We start from the raw sequence: 15,544 nt of genomic DNA, 5'->3' as shown, positions 1-15,544 counted from the left end.
TGAAAATAGTTATCTTTAACATAGGATGGGGGAGGGGGAGGGGGAGGGGGACTAACCTGCAATCTATGTGGTTCAAAACCTTTTGACATTCCCAGAATTTTAGCTATCTAACACAGTATATTGGCTTTTCTGGTGAATGACATCATCAAGCCAGATAGCTAAGTCTCTGGGTTATCAGTGTTTGCATGTTACAGTTATATTCCTACCACCACCACCACCACCAGCATTGATGGGTACGTCTGGTTGCTTTCACGCAAAGAAAAAACACTTTGGAACATCATGTGAATTTGAAATCAAAGTTTGGCTGTATAGAACAGTTTCCTCACATACCAGCACGGATGGTTTTTATTGTCCCTTCTAGAATGTTAGGTTGACTTTTTTAAAACATTCATGATACAAATCAACCCAGCAGTGTGTGACATACAATGATGTTGCTGTAGTGGATGGTGTAATACTTATAGGAGTTAACATTCCTTCAACGCATCATTGCATTCTTTGTATGTATTTCAATAGTCAAATAGTTTGTGTATTGTCCTTCACAATGCCACATGTTTTCAAGTTAATTATCATTTTTATTTTTCGTAAATCACAGCAACTTTACATACTAGTATATAAATTTTTTTTTTCAAAAAGTAGAACACAACATTTTATAAATCACAAACTTACAAAGAATTTATTTTGGATCATTTCTCTAAATTTTGAAAACATATTTTATTCTTATCATGTATAATAAAACAAGTTTGAAAATTGGACTGTTTTGTCAAATACCATATTTCATATTTTGTCATTTTAATGATATTCATATGATATTTTTTTTCTCACTTTGTAGATCATTTGTCAAGAATGTGGAAGAGTTAGTGAGAGAGAGGTAGGACAACATTCATATATACTTCTATGTTAAACTACTGACATCAGACTGTGAATGAATGGAACTTGTTACATTCATACATACTTCTATGTTACAACTACTGACATCAGACTGTGAATGAATGGAACTTGTTACATTCATACATACTTCTATGTTACAACTACTGACATCAGACTGTGAATGAATGGAACTTGTTACATTCATACATACTTCTATGTTACAACTACTGACATCAAACTGTGAATGAATGGAACTTGTTACATTCATACATACTTCTATGTTACAACTACTGACATCAGACTGTGAATGAATGGAACTTGTTACATTCATACATACTTCTATGTTACAACTACTGACATCAGACTGTGAATGAATGGAACTTGTTACATTCATACATACTTCTATGTTACAACTACTGACATCAGACTGTGAATGAATGGAACTTGTTACATTCATTCATACTTCTATGTTACAACTACTGACATCAGACTGTGAATGAATGGAACTTGTTACATTCATACATACTTCTATGTTACAACTACTGACATCAGACTGTGAATGAATGGAACTTGTTACATTCATTCATACTTCTATGTTACAACTACTGACATCAGACTGTGAATGAATGGAACTTGTTACATTCATACATCCTTCTATGTTACAACTACTGACATCAGACTGTGAATGAATGGAACTTGTTACATTCATACATACTTCTACGTTACAACTACTGACATCAGAGTGTGAATGAATGGAACTTGTTACAAACAAGGAAAGTAAACAAATTAGTTGTTAACAACACTTGGCACAGCATATTGGAATTGAATTAAATTGATTTGAATTGATTTTATTCACCAGATATAAAAGAATAAAAGTGTGTCCATTTCAAAGAAATGGTAATACACCTGGTGAGGAGCACCAATATTCAAGAAAAAAGTACAAGTGTGTAACAGCAGAGACTTGTATTACATTTCATGGTTTGATAAGAACAGTTTTATGTGTGCAGGAAATGCCAGGGGAACTGGAGATTTGGAAGATGAACAATTATGTAAAAAGCCATACAACTGTTCTTATCAAATTATGAAATCTAACATAAATCTCTGTACTTACAACATACTGTGCCAAGTGCTATTAATCCAATTCAGTTGTTTACTTTCCCTGTTTGTAACAGGTTCCGTTCATTCACGATCTGATGTCAACAGTTGTATTTGACAGTAAGGTGATCTAGGTATTCAAAACACAGACCATTTGTCTAGAAAATAAAGAATGGCAAAACAAGAGCAAAGTAAATGTATAGTGTGACTGAATAACAAGTAAAGTAACCATGGCAACTGAAGCAATCAATACAAAAAGAATGTACTAGCTTTACTTTTGATTGTGTTAAAAATAAATTAAAAAAACATACATGTATGAGTTCTCTTGGCGTACATGTACATGTTGACTTATTTGGTAAATGCGTCAATACTTTAACTTTCTGAAGAGGACATTATAGTTTCAACTGTTCTTGTATGTTTTGTACTGTGATGCATTCCATTATTGTTTGACATTACAGGAGGACTTCCTAGATTTGACATTACCTGTGGCTGGGTTTCAAGGTTTGGAGGATGCACTCAATTCATTCTACAACGAAATGGAATTGATGTCTGGCAACAACCAATACAGATGTGAAGTCTGTAGGAAACTTGTAGATGCCAAAAAGGTTGGTATGCAGGGACATGGTGTATTCTTGAAAACCGGTGTATAACCGTAGTTTATTGATGGGTTATGATGTACTGTTGTAAATGGATGTGTACCAGTCCCAGTAGTTTAAAGGGGAACACCACTCCAAGAAATAAAAATATATAGTCATAAATTTTGGATTCTTGAAAGTCGTTACATGATTTCACATCAGTTAAATTTCTTATGATTCAACTATAAAAAAACAATAAATTGCAACTTTATTTCACCATTTTTCGAGCAGTGCTCCACTACTACTGCCTCACGAGACTTGCAAGATATTCATATCCATTAGCTGAACGATGAATATTCATGACTCCTACCATTATGTGCTTCAGATAAATAGCCATAAATATTCAGTGTTTATCTAAAACATATGTATATCTGCTAACTCCCATGATGCAACAGTGGATCACTGCTATAACAATGGTGGTGAGAAAGACGTGTACTCATGAAAGTCAGTGTGTACTTGTAACTATTTCACTTTTTGTTGTCTTTGTATACAGGGAGCCAAGCTACGTGCCTTACCAACTGTCTTAACTATTTCTCTACTACGATTCAGCTATGATTTCGTCAAATATGAAAGATACAAAGAAACTGGAAAATTTACATTTCCTATGGAGATAGACATGGCACCATTCTGTGAAAGTGTAAGTGATTTCTGATGTTTTTGAAATTTTGTATGGTTCTAATTCTTGATACCTATAATAAATAGAACAAGAATGTCGACTTATTCTCACACGTGCCTAAAGTAATGCATCTAAAGTGTGTGGAGTGGAAGTTATGGTGTCAACCAAGAAATCGAATGTTCGGTATTGTTATGATATGCCGAGGCAGTAATATTCTATTTCAGATACCGAGAATTTGAAGACTTGTTCTTGACAACAGTTGAAATACTGAGTGGATTCACCTGAAGTCTTGCTTTGATTATGTTGTATACTATTGTGTATCTCAATGTGTATATGGAGGGAACTGGTCAAAATCAAGGAGTATACCAACCCCAGGGGTAGTTTATTGCTATTATATTATTGAAATTTGCATCAAATTTTTTTTAAATGGCACTTTAGAATCAAAATGAATCGCAATTGTGATTCCTTCCATTTATTTGGGGACTATAGCACAATATGAAGGAAAGGACAATGCCACTAAATTTATCTTTAAACGATGAATATTTTAATACTGTGCAGCAAATATTTGTAGTTTTGCTTAGTTTGTACAGTGGCATGAATGGTTAAATTCGTTTTGTGACCGATTCACATATCGTAATCTGCCTCACTGTGTCTGCATTTTGCAGTGAATAGGGCCAAGAGCTATGCTGTTGACTTATGCTAAGCTGCTCTAAGATGATGATTTTGAGAAATCATCAGATGATTCTAGGGTTTTGGATATCTTAGTCACTTCCCCCAGCTAGGGAAAATATTAGTGTACAGCATAAACGACTTATTGTGTTGGCAATCGATGCTACAAATACGGCAGCCATGATGGATGCAGACGACAGCGATCAAAAAATGAGTATATACTATTCTCATTCAGGGCCACTTAGAGTGTCGCACTAACTGTGCATTATCACTATTTTAGACGTGTTAGTTTATTGTCTAGACCAATCAGATCTGTCGATTTGCACGATCAAAATACTGATATAATATAATAACCTTTATACCATTATCTATCTTATAACTTGACAGATAGCATCTGGTGGAGATACACAGTATGAGTTATTTTCTGTGGTCATTCATAGAGGAAGTGGTTATGGTGGCCACTACCAAGCCTATATACGTGATTTGGACTGTCTTGGTAACTGGTCTTCACCGGTAAGTAGTCTTGGCTCTTTCTTAGTCAAAAGAAAGTTAAACTTTGCATGTATTCAGTTAAAATCAATCTAGCATAGAAATAAATAATTCACTCTATCAGCGTTTGTTCTATGTTTTGATGTTGGTTTTGATTTGTACTCAGGAAGAGGAACCAATTCAGATGACCACTAACTCCAGCAGTGGTAGAGTGGACTATATAGAGTTAGGGAGTGCAGATGAAGTATTAGCTGCTGTATTGGTTCAGGAAGGTGGTCCTACTCATACTCTAACATTGGACAAATTATGTCAGGTGTGTGTACATGTATATATAGCACCCTCTAGTGTTGGGGATATTATACACCTTTCATGTATATAGCACCCTCTAGTGTTGGAGATGTGACCCCTTTCAAGTATATAGCACCCGCTAGTGTTGGGGTAGACTCTCTCACAGTCCTCGGAACTTCGCTTTACTAGAATCGACGCTAAATGAATTATTTTGTATGTACCGATACCATCTACATAACATACTCTATCGTACTCGAACAACCTTGTACTGTGCGCCCTCATCGACCACATAGAGATATATGTTCGTTGACGTGTGACTGCGACGCTCCATATTTTGTATACGATACCCCCTTTCAAGTATATAGCACCCTCTAGTGTTGGGAATGCAATACCCCTTTAAAGTATATAGCACCCTCTAGTGTTGGGGGATGTGCTACATTAGACCTTTCAAGTATGTAGCACTATCTAGTGTTGGGGATGTGATATATAAGCCCTTTCAAGTGTATAGCACCCTCTATTGTTGAGGATGTGATACGTTAGACAGTATAGTATGCTGTGTCTTCGGACATTGTGATGTAAGACATGTATAAAATCTTTCAAGTATATGGTGCTACCTCGTATTGGTGACATCACTCATCACATCTTTTAATCATATACTGCCCTCTGGTGTTAGTGATGTAATATATGTATATTTCTCAAATTTAGTTGAGTATGTTGTGCATGTTATAATCTTGCTTTTGCCGTCACTGTACTGAAAAGTTCTTGATGTTGGAATTGAATTGCCTTCATTTGTCTGGATCCTTAACATGAAAAATAGAACCATTGGCTCCTGTAAACATGCAGGATGCTACTCAGCTTTTTATGACTGCAAATGTGTACCACTAGAGGGTGCTGTTTATTAGATGCTCATATGATTCTTTGTACCTGGTGTCCATCGCTAGATGATTCTGTTCAGTGGGCACATCCATGCTCTCACAGTCACTTTATTTACATGGTGACCTCATTGGAAAGCAATGCATTATTACGGTATCAGCACTTTGGATTATGTAATACACTGGGAATCTCTGTTTTATAAATTCTTCCAAGTGAGAAGTGTGTGTCATATTAAGTGGATTGCACTCGGAAAAGACAACTTTCATCTGTAATCCATTCAGTTGCTACCAGGTCAGATCAGGTCTTGACAATTCCCTAGTTTACCCTGAGAATTGTTGACTTGAAGCACCTATAGTGTGATGCCACATCATAAATGAGCACAAAGTTCAGCATCTTAGGGGACATCAAGACTACCTAGGACTGAACTCTAGTTGCAGAGACTATTTATAACTATATGTCAATAGAGGGCACTGTTTATATGTAAAGTAACCTTGAACTTTTGAACTTATGGTGATTGCAAGTAAAAATAAACAATTCAAGATTTTTAAAAAATATCAGAATTTTTTGTGAGCACATGGTTTATGTGATTATTAAGATGCTGTGGATGCTCTGTTACACAAAAAATTAGTTGAGTTACATTTTTGTGTGACCAACAATTGAAAAATTCAAAATATCAACTTAGTTTACTTTTCCTGATTGAGTGAATATTTTGTAGTAGTGTAGTGTAAGTCTGCTACAGTATGAGGAGGGTAAAGATTTTTGAGTACATTCATGTATGTTGTGTTCATTTTCTTAATTTGTAGGCTCTTATTTCCCAGACTGGAGTGTCATGGAACAAACGTTTTAAGAAACACTGTGGACCAATTAGTAAGGTAAGGCATGACATGTATTTGATGTGGCATCTTTACTGTTACATTGTATCATCAACTGCAGTATTCTCTGAAAAAATAAGTAAAGTATTAAAGACCAGTAAGGGTAGGATGAGATGGGGATGGGTGGGGGTAGGGTAGGGGAGGGAGAGTGGAGTGGGGCAGGGTTATTAAGTTGTACTCATGATCAGCCTTGGTAGGATTTTGCAACCCATATTAGAAACAAACCACACATCCCAAAAAAATATTGGCAGACGAATGAATAGGTTGATAAGAAAGTAAAAATTAAAGTGATCTGTTTTCATTTATTTTTACAGTTTCTGAGACAGCACAATGAAACATTTGACTTTGACTCAGTCACCAACCTTGTGACATTGAAAACAGCTCATAAAAGTAGCAGTAAGTCTACAAACACCCTGAGTACTGAGATGCAATGTGAAGACATGGACACAAGTGTGGAGCACCATAATGGTCCTGAAGGAAGTCCAAAACGTCTCAAAGAAAATCCACCTGAGGTCACAGAAAATGATGAGTGCAGGAAGAAAACTAAACCAAAGAGGTAAAAGTACTGAAAATGACAAAGCTTTGAAAATGTTGAGACTAGACTCTGTAAGTGTTGACATTAGCGTGTTCATGTGTTGATAGCAGGTGGATCGAGGACAGCAGCTAAGTATAAAAGCGCATGTTGATCTGAAGTGATGACCAAAAATATTCATGATATAACACTTTTGAGATAATGTCTACCCTGACATGATTGTTGTCAGTTTTTAAATACTTCCTTCAAATGATTTCGATAGAATCTGGATTCAAGTATTAAATCATGCATGATTACTTTTGTCATAAATGAATGAAGTTTTGCAACATAGGAAAACAGTTATCGTACATTTGTGTGCCACCTGTGTTTTCTGAAACTTTGACAACAAAGAAGGTATTCTTACTTTGGTGGCTAATGTCAAACATTCCTGAGTAAGGAATTAGTCTGTTTATACCTCACTCACATGTCTGACATTATTTCTTGTATTCTTACTCTTGTGTGTAATACTTATTTCCTTGAAAACAACAACATGTAAAATAAAGTACAAAACGACGGGTTTCTCCAGGTTTTATAACTGACTGAGTACATTTTGACCAAAAAAAACCCGGATATGTATATTGGCAGTTCATTCTTACCAAAGTACACATACTGTAAACCTAGATATTTCCACTACTACTAAATTTTGTGATTTTACAGTTTTCAGCAAGTTCTCAAAGACTAAGTTTTACTAATAACCAGACTGGTGCACTATGTTCATATACAAGAAGGCATTTCAGTCACTACTTGTTTTTGCTTTGTTTATTCCAGCCAAATTAGCGAAAATAAGTATTTAGCGAAAATTTCCAGGTTTTCATTATTAAGGAGTAGTTAAAGATTTGTTGTTGTTTGTTGTTCCACATTTCTGTTGTTTGCATGGTGTAAATGACAGCAATGTTGAACATAAACAACAACAGACCTTTCGGTCTAATTAAAGAGTTTCTGCACATTGTTTTGAAAGTAAGTTTCCGTGAACCCATTCTATTTTCTTCTGTCACACAGGGAACCTTCACCACCTCCTCCAGATGGACACTGTTGGTTTGACTTTAATGATTCCAGAGTTCATCCTATCAAAACTAAGGATCTTCAAAAACAGTTTTCAGGAAAGCAGAGTGCCTATATGTTGTTCTACAGGAGGAAGTCTTTGAAACGACCAATGGAAGGTGACTTTCAAATTTAATGATTTTCAAGAATCATGAGTACTATGATGAGGAGGAAGAGTCCAATTTCATCATTGTAGTTGGACTATAATGGTAGATGGGCTGGGTTGATTACTACAAATCTAACTGACATTATAATGACAGTTAATATATCAGTTGTAGTCCATCAGTTAGAATCAGGGGACTTTGTGAAACCTTTGGAAGAATCCAAATTATTGGAAAGCATACATTCTTATATTTTGTTATCATGATCATTAAATAAAGTCAACAAGTGTCACTTTTTTCCATTGTTTTCCAACCAATCAAAATGGACCTCATGAATAGCTTCATGTTTTATTGGATCAGCTGTTAGGATGTTGTACCGGGGTAGCTTGTACTCATCTACATTATTGTGCAAATATTGTCAATAGAGGGCGCACTTTCTTTGAATCCATATACCATGACATACATTTTCTGTAAATTTACAGCTAAGAAACAAAGAGCATACAAGATTTCTGAGACATTGTTAGAAGAAATCATGATAGAAAATGCTGTGCTAGAGGCAGAAAGGTAAATTTATATATCCTATAAAGTATTAATATTTCAACAACATGTTTTAAATTTTTTTCCAATTTATTTTTGATCAGTATTGAGATTCTATCCCATTCAACCAAATTTTAAATTTTTCAGTGGAAGTACCATCAGTGTGTATTGAAACAATTCTGTGATAAGTTGGACTTTCAGGTCAAATATGCTCCAGGTTTTCCAGCAGTGCAAATATTTACTGTATATGATATCTTTGTATAGTGAAATCAACACATTGTTAGAGTGGCACAAGTGTATTAGCTTTTCACTTTAAGTTAGAAGATTTACATAAAACCTTGATCAGACTATTTTAGTATAATGTCAATGATGATGTATACCTTCTATAACATTACAATTGTCTTCTGATATTGTTAGAACAGTTGATTTCATAGTAGAGATTTCTGAACATTTTTATATGTGTTACTAGTATACATTACATCATTGGAGCATTTATATGGTGTTTATTTGTTTGTTCGTTTTTTTTTCCCTGTGTGTGTGTGTGTGTGTGGTTATTTTCTCTCCTCATTTTATTTACTTTTGCAATTTTTAACTTCAGTCTGTACAATGCGCTGAGATGCATGTGTAGCACATTTTTTTTTTACAAGAAATAAATAATAATAAATGATAATATAATTATATCTTAATACCAAGTTTGAGTTCAGTCAATTGTAATTGATAGTTAGGTATGAGTCAGTAAGTAGAAAACTGTGGGTATCTTTTACATTGTAAATATGGTAGTAAAAATTACACCCCAAAAAACATATAATCTCAGCTTGTGCCCTTTTAACCTTCCACCTTTGTTATTGTTGACAGGGAGAAATATGACCAAGCAGTGAATACAATAGACGTTAAATTACTACAAAGTGAAAATTACCATGTAGTCAGTGGTGCAATTAATGTGAAATACAACTCAGATACAAGTATTATAGCATTGTCTATCGATAGAAGGAAAGCTGTCGCTGATTTGAAAACTATGATTGCAGAGGTAAGGGTTAGAACTCTAGATGAAGTTATTAAAAATGGTTTATGTGAAATGAATGGCAATGAAGTCGACCCATGATGGAGACATCTGTTATCACAATCAAGAGATAACTGTAACTTCACCACACAATTTTGTAGATATTTGCAAGAATGTGCTGTCATAATATGACCACCTGTGGAGCCCATATGCTTCTTATTGTATTCAGAAGAGTATTTATTGTTCCCTGGTGAAATGAGCAAGTTCACAGTACCCCAGTAATCACTTTGTTGTTAATGCCATGAAAAACGATGATGTTTTCCCAAAAAAGTTGTTATATATTATAAGTTTATTACATTGCATCCCTCTACAGGTTGTCTGCAGTGATAAGCTGAACCAAGATACATGCCTGCATATTGCAAAAGAAACCCCAATAGGACTACACCTGTATGACTATATATCAGGTAATGTTGGTTCTTTATATCTCATGTCAATCTAAAGCTGTGATTGGTCTATGGCCAGTCATGTGATGTGATTTAGATTTGCATAAATCTCATGAATTTTCAATACAGTGTATGGTAATACAATTATTGCTTGGTTATGAAAGCACTAACTGCTAATTACATGTATTCCATCAAGGGACTATGAGATAATGGCTAGTACACTGATTGTTTGCTGTTTGCTATTGGAGGAAAGATTTAAGTCAACAGCCAATCAGATAATTGTTTTATAATTTATGCTGATTTATTCATCATTTGTAGGTGACAACAATAAGAGTATACAAGATGCAGGAGTATGTAATGATAGCCAGATTTTTATGTGGAATGGCCAGGAGGTGAGTCAATAAATAGAATAGCTGTATAAACTGGGAAGGCAGCTTTGATTGGGTATGTGATGCCAATCCATTCTCAGTTTAGCACCCCTGGTTATCCTATCCTGAATCAAAGTTGACTGAGTAACTGAAAAGTAGCTGATTTTAACAAAACTTTCTATAATTTTCAGATCATGTTTATGTTGTTGTGCTGATAAATCAGTTATATTGGTGAAAGGAGTATGAGAGAGATTGATTGATGAGAAGATGACCTGAATGTGTCCATGTTTGTGGACTTTGCTTTGTATTAAAAAACATTCACGAGCACCCTTTTGTTTTCTGTGTGCTGTTTTTAGGCCCTATCCATGTTTGTATCGGTATATGTAGTTTAAACTTTCAATGGTCACTATTTTTTGAATGCTTATGTCATCCTGAGGGTCACCTGATTAATCCTTGCAAAAACCATAATTACCCTTGTTAAATAACCTTATTGATTGAATGATTGAATGATTGAATGAATGATGGATTGAATTATTAGGTGATAGGTGAGTTGATTGCTAGATCAATTGATTGATCTATCAATTTACTAGGCACAACAAGTGGGCTACTGTGCTGGGTTCACCCCTCTGTCCAGGTCCAACTGTATCTCTGAAATGCATGAGCAGATTTCAATCAAACTTGGCACAAATGTCAAGTATTTTAGTCCAATTAATGACCAAATGGCAGCCATATTTGTTGCAAGAATCAGAATATGAATTAGTAAGTAGAAACATTGAGGAGTATGTCTTCAATGGAGACATGGTGATTGATTGATTGATTGATTGATTGATTGATTGATTGATTGATTGATTGATTGATTGACTGATTGATTGAGTGATTGCAAACTCATTGCAAGTTAGATTCCAAGCTAATATATTTCATATGTCTATTTGTAGGTTGATGGTGTATGTGTAATTCCCGGTAAATCAAGTGAACCAGTGTTACTATGTATCACATACAATGCATCAACTGGTGCACCAGATGAACTGAATAGAGCATTTCCTAGAGACTGTACTATAGGTGAATTGAAAGTCATCCTATGTGATGTGACAGCTATACCAATGGTAGATCTTGTACTCAGTCATGTTAACATCAAATCTATTGTGCTGTCCAGACATGATGATGGTAAAACTCTGGATGAATTAAAATTTGACAACGGTGAAAAGTTGACAGCTGAAAATAGAAGGAAACTAGTAGGGTAAGGAACTCATTATGATAACATATTGAAAAATGTGAGTTTTATATTCTGGGGAATGGATGGTGTGTAAGGTATGCTGTGATGGGGCGCCCTCACACATCGGCCAACCCATCCCATGAGAGGGTGAGAGGAGGCCACATTCTCGCAAACCAGAGTTATTATTTCTACCACTACATTTTGAAATCAGAGTCGGAGGCTCGTTAAGAACGTTGCCGTAAAACAGGCCGTGGTTTGCGACGATGGGAGGCCGGTGAGGGCAGAATGACATTGTTATCTTGTAGTCGAGGGAATGGAATGTGTGTCTGGTTTTGAGGTGTGAATCTCAATTTACATTAATGGATGGCTTCTTATTTAAAACGAATGTCAGATCAGGATTTTTGAATGAAAACTATTGTGTGACAAAGCTATAGTAAGAATTGGTCCTGTGCTAGACAACGACCCTATTTAATCTCAATGGCTGCATCCAAGATAGTAGTAATCCAAGACTGTGGGATTCAAATATTGGGGTTTGATTAAGGTTTGAATCAGTTGGCTAGTTTGTCAACAGGATGGGGGGGGGGGGGATATAAAATAATTGTTTTAACATCTTTATTCAAGATAACTTTTGTTTCTGTTTTACAGCAGCTCATCATAAATTTTGGTTATTATTATTATTATCATCATCATCATCATCATCATCATCATCATCATCATCATCTCATTTGTACATACAGGAGTGCAGTCAGGTTAGCTGAGATGGAAGCTGAGAGACATAGCAAAATGGTATCGTTTATTGTAGAAAACAGGTGTTATCAGAGAAACAATTATGTGGAGAACTATCCTGTTATACCAATAGAAATCTCAAAGGATGAGGTGAGACAATTCTTGTTGATTTGTACAGTAATGCTGGTTTATTAATCATTAAAGGGGAACATAGTCTGACAGATCCAGACGTCGTTTCCATGAGTAATTACAAACCAATAATTGGATCTTTCAGACTTAGGGTAACACTACTGTAGGAAATAAACACATTGCCGTAAAGTTTGAGTTCTAGAGAGTCCTCTCATCATTATTATGAAACTTTTCCTAAGATGCTGTTGATATTACCTGTATGATGACTTACATATGTATCTAAAGACAATTCTTCTCTTCTTCAGCATTTCTGAGTGTGGCAAAATAAAAAAAAAAATGAACAAAAATATGATAAAATTAAACATTATTAATGTTTTGATTTAATTTCCTATCATTTTAGTATCATAACTAGGCAAAGCTCATAAGCTCGCGCAGGGCTAGATTCATTTGTGAACGGCTTCCTCACGATGATATTGTAGATAGCGCCCTCTGTGTGGAGAATGTGCATAGTATATAGAATGTACTAGTCTTGACATCCAATTTTAGAAGTAGATATGTGACACTCTTTGTGTTGTCGAGGCACAGAGATGTCAGAAATGTGATGTCATCACTAGAAGTTTCCCATAAACCCTTGTAGGATCCACAAAATAACTCAACACATCTCTAGTGCAGTTGAACTTCTTTACAATATTTCTAAGCGTAATAAGTTACCATGGTTACTGTACTATTTTATCACCCAAAATCATATGTCAATTGATAGCAGTAATTTTACAAGTGTACTGAAGGCAGAAATAAGTCTGGCTGGACTTTTCATTTGATTTTCTACTTTTTCAGTCTGTGGAGACACTGAAAGCCACCATATTGTCTAGACTTGGACTGATAAATGACAGGAAAACCGACGGTAAAGGAAGACTGAGAGTTGATGATGACAATGTTGGACTAAAACCACCATGTGAGTAGTCTCAGTGTAGTCATGGTAACAGATAATATGAAATTGACACATAAGGAAATTGAAAAATTTTTTAAGCAGAATTTTATGACAACAAAAGTGAAACTATCTTAAAGGCCAGGGTCTCAATGCCATGTTCTCACATTTCAAGTTTTTTTGTTTGGTGATGGGTAATATATCCTCATGCGGGCTTCGCATGTCAGTAAAATGCACACTTTATTTCAAAGTTAAGGGAATTTCTTTATATTTTCTGAATAGTACATGTGACCATATGCATTTGAATCAATTCCAAATTATATAATATCTTATACAGTGGTTTACTTGGCTGTAATGATGCATACAAGAGTGAATTGAGATTAAACTAAGCTGTTGTATATCTAATGTGCACTAAAACGAATGAGCAAATACTTAGCAGTCTTTGGGCCATTGACATTCTGATAGTCTGAAAATCTTGAAATGTTTTACTCATTATTCATGTTTTTTTTTGGAACCAAACTAAACTTCAGAAGTCATTTACCAAGTGCACATCCACAAAACATCTTTCAGCTTTGCCGCAACAAAATACACTTCATTGCCAGATAATATGTACTGCATAGTATAATTATCTCTCAATTCTGGTATTTTAGATTATGTCTATGGTTTAATATTAATGCCTCTAAATGGCCTCCTACGTTGTCTTATTTTCCAAAAGGTTTTCATCTTTGGAAGTGTCTCCTTCCAATCAGTAGCAATCATGGTGATAATTGTCTTTCTCCCAAAACAAGATTGAAGGTGGCTGGCTAAGTACCTCCCTGTATAGGTTAGAGCTCATTATGAGACATCTCCTTATGCATGTGAAATCCACATCCTTTGTATAGTACTCTGTTATTGTAGCTGGTTATCGCTGTTATTTTAATACATCATTGTACGATTTGTACCATATAATTTTATATCTCCACTGTAGTGTAGGTGACAGAAGGGGTGGCTAAAATAATTTTGGAGTTTCATTTGGCGGGTCTTAACATTTTTTGAGAGAAGAGGGTGAGAAGAGCAACAAAATTTGTTTAACCGTAAATTGTGTACATTTCCTAATTGTAGAACTGAATGAAGTCGATTGCCATACAAACAAATTGCTAGAGATAAAATCTAAATGACCGAATAAGTACTATATAAACTCAATCTGAAATCTTGAAATATTTTGCTGTCATTATATACGACTTGTTTTAATATCCTTGTGTGTCCAACATTGTAAATAAAAAATCGACCCACCTACCAAATGTGATGGGTTAGGTTGCCCATTAAACAGCTTTTTTATTTTTTCTGGCCTTATATAAAATCTATACAAGGAAGGCCATAGAAGTTTTTTGGATGCTGAAATATACAGTAGCAAAGGACTACAGTGTGTTAGCAATAGCAATAATGAAGATTTGGCAGCACATTCAACAATTGTTCCCTGGTGGATCTTTTGTTATGCACATCATCACTTCACTGTATGTTTACTGAGAAGAGTTCATCTATTTATATTGTAAAAATACTCTTCAGTTACAATAGGGCTGATTTTATTTTCAACACAGACAGTTTGAAGAGCAGTTTGAAATCACTTCTGATACCTTAGGGAAGCATATCACCAAATATGATTTCACACCTTTAGACCAAGGTGTCATTAGTATTCAAGGCCTGAAGATAGTGTCTCCCCATATACCTCCATGTTCACACTTTGATATCAATAGTGACAAAGAAATAAAGAGTCTTATATCTGTACATGTGACTGAATGACCATGTTCTGTATGAAGCGAAACAAAATTGACATTTGTGCAGAAAAACTGCCTAAATTAACAAAATTTGTATACTTTTCAATTTGGGTGGTACAAAAGAAATATAATCAAAGTTCATACATGATTATGTTTTCAACAACAGATTATGCAGTTTTGACCACTTTGTGTGTATGTATGTGTGTGTGTGTGTGTGTGTGTGTGTGTGTGTGTGTGTGTGTGTGTGTGTGTGTGTGTGTGTGTGTGTGTGTGTGTGTGTGTGTAGCTTAGATAAAGGCATCTCACTTGGGAGAACAGTGCTCCATGCAATA

General features: G+C 35.1%; 1 protein-coding gene across 1 annotated transcript in view; it reads left to right on the top strand.

The window, feature by feature from the left end:
* Positions 1-15,544, top strand: part of LOC144434164 (ubiquitin carboxyl-terminal hydrolase 40-like) — a 40,236-nt gene that overhangs the window by 7,348 nt on the left and 17,344 nt on the right. Inside the window, exons 5-19 of the mRNA XM_078122619.1 lie at positions 830-868; positions 2,421-2,567; positions 3,091-3,234; positions 4,270-4,395; positions 4,538-4,684; positions 6,336-6,404; positions 6,719-6,960; positions 7,975-8,135; positions 8,600-8,681; positions 9,510-9,681; positions 10,028-10,118; positions 10,416-10,489; positions 11,401-11,702; positions 12,416-12,554; positions 13,368-13,485. Coding sequence (XP_077978745.1) covers positions 830-868; positions 2,421-2,567; positions 3,091-3,234; positions 4,270-4,395; positions 4,538-4,684; positions 6,336-6,404; positions 6,719-6,960; positions 7,975-8,135; positions 8,600-8,681; positions 9,510-9,681; positions 10,028-10,118; positions 10,416-10,489; positions 11,401-11,702; positions 12,416-12,554; positions 13,368-13,485 — 2,053 coding nt within the window. The remainder of the gene's footprint in view (positions 1-829; positions 869-2,420; positions 2,568-3,090; positions 3,235-4,269; positions 4,396-4,537; positions 4,685-6,335; positions 6,405-6,718; positions 6,961-7,974; positions 8,136-8,599; positions 8,682-9,509; positions 9,682-10,027; positions 10,119-10,415; positions 10,490-11,400; positions 11,703-12,415; positions 12,555-13,367; positions 13,486-15,544) is intronic.

The sequence above is a fragment of the Glandiceps talaboti genome, chromosome 4 (assembly GCF_964340395.1).
Source record: "Glandiceps talaboti chromosome 4, keGlaTala1.1, whole genome shotgun sequence".
NCBI lineage: Eukaryota > Metazoa > Hemichordata > Enteropneusta > Spengelidae > Glandiceps > Glandiceps talaboti.
This window is presented reverse-complemented; position numbering and strand designations above follow the sequence as displayed.